Here is a 12,094-nt window from a genome sequence, read left to right on the forward strand (position 1 = left end):
TTCCATCATTAGCAGAATGAATGATTATTCTTGAGTGGGATAACAGCATTTATTTGTTTACTTACTGCTGTTATTACTTTCTTTTACTAGCTGTCCCAACAGAGGAGATCATATTTGATACCTATCTTAAACAGATGCAACAAAAACAGTCCTTTCTCTAAAATTATTATCACTGAATTAAAATATATTGATGGAATTCCAAAAAAAGACTCTCCAGTGAGGTAACATTTTTAGAAAATTACTATTTCTGGAACAGTTTTCCTTTACTATTTTTCCCCCAAAGGCTGCGTTGCTGAAAATGGTACTTGATAGGCAGTAGTTCCTTTGTTTGCAGTAAGTGAACACACAAGTGATAAACTCAATCTCATCACAGGCTGTAGACCTATGGAAGCTCTCTTGATCTCTCATGAAACATTGAATTTGCACACAGAGAATTGAAACTTGCTTCAGATAATACAATGACAAAAACCAGCAGTGGGTATTGGGTGAACTAACACATCTGCTCAGAAAATAGATTTGAGAGCAGACCTAACCCCTGATGGAATTAATTGTTTAGCATAACTGTTTTTCCTAGGTTTTTAAAAAATGACAAGCATCATATTATTCAGAGGGCAGAAGAACAAAAAATAATCTGGGGCAAGTATTGTTGGGTCATCCTAAAGTTACAACTTTCAGTTATTTCCCAAGATGTGAGATAAATCACAGAGCCTATTATCTTAAGAAAGCTCCATCTTCCTCTTGACTATAGTGATAATTTCAACCATACGCCGCAGCTTAAAAGAGGCACTGACCAACCAACACTTCATAATTACCTTTCTGGCATTTAAACAAGCTGTAGAAAAAAACGTATGTCTGATCATATTTAAAAAGCTATATAAGGGTATTAAAGTTTTCTACAGTCATCAAAGTAAGGCTCCATTTGACTTTTGAAACAACTTACAAGATGAGTTCAAACAAAAATGACTCATGGAAGGCCATTTCACAAAAATAATAATGAAGAAAAACCCTGACAACATATGGATCAGGAGAAGGAAGTAATCCTATCACTCCCTAAAAAGGAAACCTGAGTTACAAGACAGGAGGATGAAATGAAATAAGTGCCTCAATTGCCTAGATATTAAGAGTGCACTTTGAGAGCATTATAAGCACATCTGGTGGTAGGAGGGCTCTATTACGGTATTGTAAGAATTCCAGCAGTATAGGTACATATAATTCCTGCTCCACCTCTTATAGAGTGCACTCGCAATCCCTGCTCAGGCAGCAGTTAATAATTTTCAGCTGGCAGGCCTCTATTATATTTTGAAGAGCCAGTTAGACTAAAAACTATCTTAGCTCCCTAGATATTTGTAACCTTGACAAGCGCGTTCTTGGCTTTTTTGTACATCCAGATAAACTTGGAGAAGGTTCCACGCAAACTTTTTAGTATCTCACTGTGGGATGAGGAGAGGAAGCAGCTGCAGTGGGGTATCAGAGGCGTGGCAAAATGGACATTTTTATTGAGTTGGTCCTGCCAAATATAGAAAGAGTAGGAGATCTTTCCACCTCGCAGATCTTTTTGCATGGAGCTAATCAAAAGAGTAATGTTGCAGTTCTGCAGGCTAGCTAAGGTTACCGGAATAAACAGTCCAAATATGTAATGCTTCTGTTTGCCAACATAAACGGAAAATCCCACCTAGTCAGATTAAATTCTGCTGATGGCAATGACAAGGTTTATTTCTTCTTAACTTTAATTTCCAATACCCGCCCAGAAGCCACCAATCATTTATAAAAGGCCTGAAGCTGTTGATTTTGCATAGACAAAGGACAAAATTTTGTCAAAATGAAGAGTGCTTTTGCATCTGTGTTTGGCTTCCATGTACGTGGTAAAAACATGGGATGAGTGACAAAGGAAGAAGCTTTGTAATCCCTTTTTCTACCAGAAAGAGAAGCAGGCAGCATTATTATTTAAATGTATTTGGGCAATGTTGGTATAGTACGTAGGGCAATGGGGCCATAACCCACACTGTAGCACTGCATTGTTATGACTATACAAAAAATAAATGAAGTTTTCCATTAGAAAAGTTTCCTCCAGACCAGGTTACCTCAATCCTTCAAGTGACTTCATTAAAATCCTTTTCAGCATCGCAGAGCTCAGGGGAGTGCTAATCACTGCATTTTTTAGACTTGACTGGTAAGGTAAGAGTAGCTCCCCTTAGTCATCTGGGTGAGAAACCAGGGAGTTCAGTGTTCCTCAACTAGGTGTTTGTTCTGAACCACCTCTGGAAGAGTCAATGTTTCTCCATGCATCACACAGCGTGACTAGTTTCCTACTTTAGGAAGCTAGATTTCTAAGGTTAGGTGGTGAAACTATTCCCCTGTATACTTTCAGACAAAATCAAACAATGGATTGGTAGGACAAGCTTGACTGTATCTGTCTGATTTATTGTGCTGTCATATCTTCTCTGAAAGGCAGCTGCTCATTCCAAGCTTCCATGTGTTAAGCACTCTCTATACACACTATAATAATGAGCCTGTGTGGCTTGAAATCATTTGGATTGTTTGTTTTATTTAAAGCAACACTTGTAATAAAATAAAACTCACTAATACTTTTATATTTGTCTTAAGCAATATAAATACCAGCAGTAAGAGTTACTGTGCTAACTCAGTTTGTTCTTTCTTAGGAAAGAATTCTCCTGGCAAACTTAATTATAACTCATGCATAATTTTGATCTGTACGATAATTCTTTAAAAAAAAAGTACAGGGCAAAACTTCAAACGGCATATTTACTTTTGCAGTATTGATTGAATTCAAACAAGCAATTCCATGTGCAAAGATCCAAGTGCCTCAAGCTGTTAGTTCTGAATGGACCCTACACCTGCAGAGAAACCCCGTGGGGTTCAGGGTGGGGAGAAACCTCTGTCTGTGCCAAGCTGCATACGCGATATAGACAGAAATATTAGCAGCTCATACGGCTGTTTTTACAAAGTGAGTAAGGCTCTGCTGTCCCCTACCCCTACCCTTTCTTAGACACAAGTCAGGAAAGATGCAGCTTCTTCTGTCACCTGTTTAAGGAGATAAGAGCTTTTAAGGTTTGTCATTCATGGTCACTTCAAAAAACAGAGAGAAGAAATCAGTGAGGAACAAATGGTATTGGAGAGGTACAAATGAACATGTAGAATAAAGGAGATCTTTTTTTATGCAGGGCACTGAAAAATGTAGAATCTCCTTCTGGTTTCACTAGTTCCTTCTCTTCAAGGCAGGCCCTGCTGAAAACAGCTGCAGCTTCTTGAGGCTTACTAGCTTTAAAACTGGATGTTGATTTTGAGGCTAGGTTACCATCAAAAGACTCATGACTGGCTTGTTTTGGAAGGCAAAAAGGTCCCTCCAGATTTGAAGCATGAACTGTGGAACTAGTTTAAGTGAATACAAATGAGGGTGCTTCATACTTGGGCAGGGAGATGGCTTCCATAGCCATAGAGCCCTAGAGGATTGTCATGGGCTGGTAGTCAGTTGCTTTCTGCCGAGTCCCGCTTCTTGACATTTGCCTTTCTTCGTACTTAAGTAGTAGCAGAAAAAAGCATCAACATACTCAGCCAAAAGCCAGTCTTGACTACCCACCGTCTTTTAACTTTCACACTCAGTTGACCTGTGCAAAATGGGTGCAGAATGATGCACGTTAGACATTTTTTCTCATGAAATAAAATGCTCAGCATGTAATTCATGCAGGTAAATGCCTCTACAAAGATGCAAAGTTTAGCTAAAGGTGATCTTCCCCACAAATTAGTTTTCCACTATGTGTTTCTTTTGTAGATTTCTATATATATGCAAAGAAATTGGATGAAGGTAGACTCTAAAAAGATATATTATAGGAGAATAATGTAGAGGCAGTTCTAGCAGCAGCTCCACAGATTGCCTTTCTTTGCCTCTGGACAAAAAAGAGAGACTAATTTTATAAACTCCCTTAGATTATGTACAACAAGCCAGTAGGAGGAAAGAACCTGAAATAGTGTGTCCCATTCTGCTTAAAGTATGTTAACCCTGAAGCCTAATTAAGAGAGGTTTTGAATAGGGAGGGTTAGCTGTTTGATCATGAAATTAATTTTGAAGATGGTGGAGAAGGTGGCAGTTCTTTGGACGGAGTAGAGGGAGGTAAACTGAGTGCTCTCAGAGACTTCTGAAACTGTAATGAAATACTCCTATCACTGCTCTCCTCTGAAATATAATGTCTATTCCATCCCTGTCTAAACGTGGGAGGTAGAAAGGAGAATGTATCACCTAAGCAGTACCCAAACCTCAACTGACTTCTATGTAATGAAAAACCAGAACTCACTCCTACACCTTCCTGGGTGCCAAAAGCTCCAGCTGTCCTTTGTGCACCTGCCAAAACCTCCCCTTTTTCTCAACAGCTGCTGCAAAGTACTTGTGCACATTCAGCGCAAAGTCCTGTAATGTAACACGGAGCAGATTGTTTTAAATCAGTGAGCAGGTGACTTAAGCAATTTTAATCAGAAGGTTCTGGTACCACTTATTAATTTCCAAAGAAAAGTTAATTTCCTCCAATTCAGGTATTTTGGTACTACTTTATAATAACTAAGAAGACATTTAATACTCAGATTTGTTTAAACTGGTTTTAAGCTCAAAATATATTTAAGATTTTTAAGAGGGTTTTTTTGGAATAGAAATTGGAATTCCTTTAAATCATATATCCAGCATGACTGAAATCCAGCTGAACTATTTAAAAATCTCATGTTATCTCTAGTTACCGAAGTGAACTGATAACTCTGACTACCATTTCTGTAAATATTTTAAATTAATAGATTTGATTCTTCCAACCCTATTTGCTTTTATAAGCTTTTTGAATAAATTATCACAAAAATACTGTCTCTATATATGTGAAAAAGGTATGTTTCAGCTGCATAACACCAGTGATTTCTGTAAAGTTCAGGAGTTTGACTTTCTTTAAAACTTGGCAGCGTAAATGTACTATCTAAAAATAACAGGAACGTTTTCAGAGCCAAAGAAAGTTGAGAAGTAAACTTGTCAATTTTTTTTAATTTTGAAAAGTCAGGGTTATTTTTTGTTATCCATATGTTTGTCTGCATTAGAGGAAAGTAAATTGACAGATTAAAAAAATAATAATGAAAGAAAATGGACAATGGCTGACCAGGGGCAGAATGCTTAAAAGGCTTGGTGATGTGGTCTTCCTGACACATCATTTAGGTGTAATAAAACATGGAATTTGGGATACTGACTTCAAAGACTCATACTTAGAAATATGCATCCCTTATAGCAAAATAATAGTTTCAACTGGCACAGTGCTCTTGTTTCTAATTTTTAAAGTTTGCGAGATATCAGGCCTCAAATTTTAATCTCGTTTGGGACTCATGCCACTAAAACCTGGAATAGAAAACCTAATTTTAGGAAAGAATCTTTCATTTCAGAAAAGAGCTTTTTTAAAGAGAAATGTCTTTTTCCTTAAAAGAAGAAAGACAGCAGACGGTGCAACTAAGGTACTTCGAATTCAGTCATGCTTTCATTTTTCAGACAAGAATGTCTTTATTAAGAAATACTCATTAATTATAGAAGTATTTGTTTAGTTTTTCTCTGTAAGAACAGAATGCTAAAATCCCATATCAAAAAGAAGAAACTGCATTCTGCAGAGCATGGTGGAAGTCAACTGTTCTTAAAGTTAATGTGACTGAAGGTCTCTATTGAAGAAGGAGTATTAAATCAGAAGTTCAGGTGATATGCTCATTTGGAACCAAAATGATGCGTTGTCCACATCATGAAGCTGTATTAAAGATATACATGCAAGACAGCACATAATGTGGCCCTTAAGCCTACTAAGGACCTATATATCATAAGTATATAATGATTACTTTAGTAATGTAGACACTAACAATGTCAACCCCCTTGTTTTGAATCTCCTCCCGTGGTTCCTATAGAGTAGACCTTAAAACAAATTGGTCACAGCAAAAACATTTCTCTCGTACATCAGGAGATGCGCAATGTGAAATCATTTACTTGTATCTTAAGTAACAGTCTAATCATCAGATGTGGAGATGCAGATGCTAAACAACTTGTTGACTAAGGGAAAAGAAACTGTGCTTTCGTGCCAGTAAGCAGATGTGCTCAATAGACTGGCTCATAAGTGCTGATTTAGAAACAGCTGTTAATGGTACCATCATCTTTAATATAGTTCATTTCCCTCCACTTCCTTTGTTTTCTGTACATATGCTTGCTCTATACAGTTAAATTGTGCTAGTCAGAGGGTGGAGAAGAGGGAGTGCATTTTAATAAATAATAGGCAATCAGGACCTGATTTTGGGAGGTGGTGAGCACTCTCAGCTCCTGCTGGAGCTAACAGACTTGAAAAACAGCATAAAAAGGTTCATAAAACGTACAGTATCAAGCTTGTCACAGTAGATCTTTAAACTACTTTAAAAGGATACAGTTTTTGCAAAAGTTGTAAATGGCACAAGCTAGTTCTTTCACTGGAAAAAAGTTCAAGAGTTTTTCAAGTTCACTTCAGTACGGGCTTTTTCTCTCTCCTTTATTTTTATTTTAATTTTTTCTCTATTTTCCTTTCAGTCATTCTCTCCTTTCCCTCACTCTTGCTCTTTCTCTCTCTTCCTCTCTCTCTTTCTTTTGTTCTCTCTCCTCTTTCTTTCTCCTCTCTCCTTTTTGTTTCTCAGGGTGTTTTGTTCTGATGCATGTTTTGTGCAACACCTGTAAGTTTCAAATGAGTTGTACATTTGAAAAGCACAGTTTTCCATGAATCCAGATACACTGACACTCTGAAGTACTTCACACAAAGTTTGCTTCACTTCCTTCCCATTACTAAAATATAGATGGATCACATATCAGTAACAACTATACCCTCCATAATTGACTCTTCAGCTCCAAAGGAAGTTCAGAATTCCAGTATCTGAATTTGATCTCTAGAGGAAATAACAAGTGAAGGACCTGTCTCATATTATTAGCACATTAGCATTAAAGACTTCATCTAGAGTCCATTGAACTCGATGGAAAAACTCACACTGACATTAGTGTAGTTTGGATCGGGTCAAAAGTGGATTTCAGTACTTTATGAGGGAGGACATAAAGAAATAGATATAAAAAATACCTAACGTCTTCCCTCATATAAGAGTCCCTCTGTACATTAATGCACCAAATGATATCAAAATAAATGCATAATATTTTCAATAATAAACTTCCCTATAATTGATTTCTAGCCTTTGAAAATAATCTTTCATATACCAGATAAAGAAATTCCTTACTTGATATTCTCTAAGTAAATCACATGCAGATTATTTTAAGTCATTAATAAAACAGCCTAAAGATTTTTTCTTTTTTCTCTTTTAAATTGTTACTATTTTCTCTTTATGGGAAGCCTGACAGGCTATGTGCCAGTCAGTAGTATATATTCTCCTATGGGAGTGCCAGGGTTACTCTCTTTCCCCTACACTTATGAGAGTGCATGCAAAGGTAGCTGGAGTCCTTTTAGCCCTACTTTCCTTAAATGTCATGTTTCCCAGACAGTGGTTCATGTGCAGACATAGCGTTGCACGCTGGATCCTCTGAGGAATTTATAAATGTATCTTGCATTTATTCTTGAAAAGGGAAATCATCGTCCTTTAATTGTTTTGTATCAATTAATATACAGACGCTGACCTAGACTCATCCCTGGTGGAGGCATTTCAGGGCATGGTCGGATGAGCTAGTCTGAGGGGAGATGATCTGAATGAAGAGGTAGTCCCCAGCCTGTCCTCGGCTACTCATTACCTGGAAGCTGGTGCCACTTAGTTCTCCTGGGTTTAATGCTCAAAGAGAGAGACTGCTCTCGACTGTGGATTTGTGAAGTGACCTGAATTATAAAAAGCAGCAGCAACAAAATATTGTAAGAAAAAATGGAAAACAAAAAAGAATAATTTATTAAATTGGAGTCAAAAAAGTCAAGCGAGCAGATGTGAGAGTTTAGCTCTGTCTGTGAGAGGAGAACAGAAATGAGCACCTGCATCAGGAGCCAGGCAGCAATCATCCTGCTCACATCTGTCCCAGCCAGAACAGTTTCTGACAATGACTGTAGGGTATTAGCTTCAGTTTCTCAAGTATCCAAAAATGAAATGGATGCCTCTGGAAGGTGGTTTGCCTGGATCTCTCCTGTTCCAGTAAGTTAAAGTGGGTTGAATCCAGGTCGTGCATCGAAATTTTTGCTTCAAATGCATCGCTGTTATTTTTCTTGAAACCACTTTTTGTATACATTATTTTCAAGGACGTAAAGACATTCAGAGAATTGCTTAGATCTTTTAAACATCACTCCAAGCCTGTCATTTCTACTTATCGAATGAAATTCTCTGGTCCCTTATTTCAGAAGAAAAGTGGTAATATTCTGTGGTACTGGGTTGAATCCAAAGTCTATCATTTTTGATGTTTAGATTATGACTGCAGTTGCATCTACTGCACTGTCTGGCACCAGTTTAGTACTGTCTTTTACAAGAGAAACTTCATTATCTTAAAAACCAAAAACAAATGAAATGACATCTTAACTTCCCCCAGAAAGCTGCCAATGCTGTACTAATGCTGTACCCTTTTGAAGACAACTGTTTCCATGGACACCTCTGATACGTGACCCGAGTATGATAATTCCCAACATCACAGCAGCCAGTAATAAATACCTTTCCCTTTACACTTATTTCACTTTACAAGCCAGATTCTTTGGCTCTGATGAGTTGACTAAAGGAAAGGAAATGCTGTGCTTTGAGGCTCTTAACTAACCTGGAATCATTTTGCTCTGTTCCCAAGTGATTGGCTTTAACAGCTCACACTGGCTTTAACAGGAATATAGAGTATAAAAAAATAAATATACCTCTCTTCCTTCCCGCATACATACATAGAGATAGTGACGTTAACTATCAGTTCAATTGTAGTAAAATTTTAATATAAAATTCAAAGTGATAGTAAAGGTTAAACACTGCAATGTTTCCTGGATGTATAAGACAGATTCAGCAAAACAGCATTTTTGTGGCTCTATTACTCATGTTGTACAATACGTCCTGCTGTGCCTGTTCCTTGCTGTTTCTTTTAAAACTCTGAAACACATTCTGCTAAACACAGCAGAGGATACACCGACATTGCAAGCTTTCTTGCTTTCTTTCCAAGTGAAAAGTTGCAGACATTGTTTATTTTTCTGTGGAACCTTCATGTGAAGAGCTGCACAGACACACACGCACGAGATTTTTTTAGCAACGTTAACTCTAAATGGATCAAACCCAACAGTCTTCTATTCATACTGTTTTCAGTGACAATATTTTAAGTTGATTTGAAATCAGCCTTTAATCTGGTCTAATATATTTGACAGATGCTATGAACATCTTTTTTTTTGGCTATTGAAAAAAAGTCCTTGTGGTTTGCAGTGCTGGTACTTTAGAACTGTGCAAATAATTTAGGTTTACTTCCCCCCCCCCCATATTTTCTATACAGAGAAGGGGAGGAGGGGAAATGAGTTTCAGCTGGAGTGAAATCTTGGGGTTTAATGTGACTTAAATACAGATACATTTTTAATCTTTCATTCTATGAATTTCTTTTCCACTCTCATCTGAAATTATTTGCTGATTTTGACTCAAATTCATAAATGTCTTGCCCTCTGGCTTTGGGGGTATTTATTTGTCTGAAAAATTTGACCAGGGTCTATGGCTAAATGTAGTAGAATAGAGGATCAGTCAACTAGTATCATTTAAATACATTTGTGAAATAGACAGGGAAGTAGTAAGTTTTGACAGTAAGAAATGCTCTTTCAGATACTTCAGCAAGTAAAAAAAAAAAAAAAAAGAGCTTTTAAAATGCTCCACCTGAAACTTACCACCAGTTTACAGAAACAAACTGGCAGAAAGAAATGCAAACTTTTCAGTGCATTTCATTTTGCCCGTTTCTCTGCCCGTGAAATGGCATTAATATGTTTTTCAAGCGTATGTTAACTTTTTAATGTTTTTCAAATGTTTTTAATGTTTTCTAAAGGACTCTGAAATCTTCCTGTGGAGCTATCTGCTGCAGATAGCCCGTCTGCCTTCTTGCGGTAACCCCTTTCCCGCCTTTGCAGTCATTTATCCTCACATCCCAGGGTTCATGTCCTACCCAAAACTGGATCACCTGCTCCTCAGGGAAGGCTTGCTAAGCTTTTTACCATATAGACAGAAAGGCAGCGTGTTGCACATTAAAAAAAAGGAAAAACTCAAGCTCTGTGCTACAGCTAGAAAGATCATTATTATCTTCAACGACCCCATCTTTATTTTCTCGTTTTGTCTTTTCTTCCGCAAAGGTAAAAGTTTGGTTCCAGAACAGACGAATGAAGTGGAAGCGGGTAAAAGGGGGCCAGCAAGGGGCAGCAGCCCGGGAGAAGGAACTGGTGAATGTGAAAAAGGGCACGTTGCTCCCCTCCGAGCTCTCTGGCATTGGCGCAGCTGGTCTCCAGCACACGGGGGACTCACTAGCGAACGACGACAGCCACGACAGTGATCACAGCTCCGAGCACGCACACTTATGATACACAGAGAGTGTCCCAGCTCCGTTCTCAGGAAAGATGCTTTGCTGGCAAGCCTTACACAGGCATCGTTTACGTATGCAAGTGACTCTGGCAGTGATTTTTAAAGTTGTTAAGGAAAATTCAGGCTTATTGTGTCTGCTTTTCTTGATTTTTAGATGGTTTACAGTAAGTGCCATGTCTTAAAGGTGCCTCAAGAGTGGAGAAGTGGAAGACGAACTTACTTTGAACATTCCAGATTTGTTTGTCATGTTTATGACAGCGGGCAGGTATTTTTGCTTTAGCTTGCACTGAAAATTACATTGCTCTCAACAGACGTTATATTCTGAAAACCACAGTGCCACAAAATCACTATCTAGTGGATAAGAAATGTATTTTAACTCTGTATATATTTACCTTACAGCATTTTCCTGTCTTCACTAATTTTAGCAATGCATTCATATTAGCTGATGGCAATAGTCACTCATGACAATAAATGGCTTTTTGTCTCTTTATTTTTGTTTTGTTTTTCCAAAGGCATACAATACATGCAGATACTTTTGTTCAAGTAGAGAACAATACAATAGTGTCTGCTAGGACACGTCCTTGTATGACAGACAAAACAAACCTTATGTTGCATTTACTATCAACTGCTGCTAATAGGGTATTATTAAACTTACCTAGCTCCTCAATTCTTCTTATCTTAGAACTGCAAAAAATGATTTTTAGGATCATAAGGATAGTCCAGTAACCTGCCAAAAAATGTCATGTTCCACTCATGCTTGGTGGAAACTTGCCAAAGGATTATTCATTTCTACTTTGTCATAATTGAGTACATTGATAAATACTGACACTCTGCAGAAATGTTGTCGCTTCATCTTCAGTTTAAAAAAAACCAGCGGATAAGCTGAAAGTTATTATCAACTGCTTATGCTGGTAGAAATCAAAATATGAAGGTAACTCAGTATTGTGTCCCGTGTGTAAAATCAAGACACATTTTCTGTTATAAGCTTTTGTGTACATACAGGCAAATACCAAAACCCAAAATTTAATGCAAACCATTGATTGTACTTTGTAAAGAAATATGTTTAATAAATAATCCTTTTTAAATAATTCTGGTCTCTCTACAGTGATTTCATAGGATACTTAAAGTGTTTTTTGTAACAGTCCTAAGCAGCTCTGCCTTTTTTGGGTCTTTCGGAACTTTGTCTGTGGACAACACAAAGCTATGTTTTCAAATTTAGGCTTTTAATCTTGGATAAACCTTCTACCTTGATCCATTTGGGAAACTCTTTCCTTTAGCAGGAAAAAGGCATCTAGCAGCTAATGATGTCTTCAGCCAAAAACAACAAGAGTCTGTTCAACCATTTTTCCAGATTTAGAGCAAATATAAAGGGTTATTTTGTTGGACCTTGTTGAAATGGATGAAAGGGAATAAATATCAGGAAGGGATGCATACTTATCGTGCCTATGTTCAATAAAGCTGTTCAGGAGAAAAAACCAAAATATCTCCAAAAAATTTGGAGATGAATTGGACTGGTAGTGTGATAGAAGGAGCTGAGTGAAAGAGTGAGAAAGAAATGTGCATATCCTAG

The 12,094-nt window shown here is 37.5% G+C and overlaps 1 protein-coding gene across 1 annotated transcript in view; it reads left to right on the forward strand.

The window, feature by feature from the left end:
- The window catches only part of MEOX2 (mesenchyme homeobox 2), a 55,801-nt gene extending 44,189 nt beyond the window's left edge, over positions 1-11,612 (forward strand). The window contains exon 3 of the mRNA XM_076331400.1: positions 10,299-11,612. Coding sequence (XP_076187515.1) covers positions 10,299-10,523 — 225 coding nt within the window. The 3' untranslated portion in view covers positions 10,524-11,612. The remainder of the gene's footprint in view (positions 1-10,298) is intronic.
- The last annotated feature ends 482 nt before the right edge of the window (positions 11,613-12,094 follow it).

Source organism: Aptenodytes patagonicus, chromosome 2 (assembly GCF_965638725.1).
Source record: "Aptenodytes patagonicus chromosome 2, bAptPat1.pri.cur, whole genome shotgun sequence".
Lineage (NCBI taxonomy): Eukaryota > Metazoa > Chordata > Aves > Sphenisciformes > Spheniscidae > Aptenodytes > Aptenodytes patagonicus.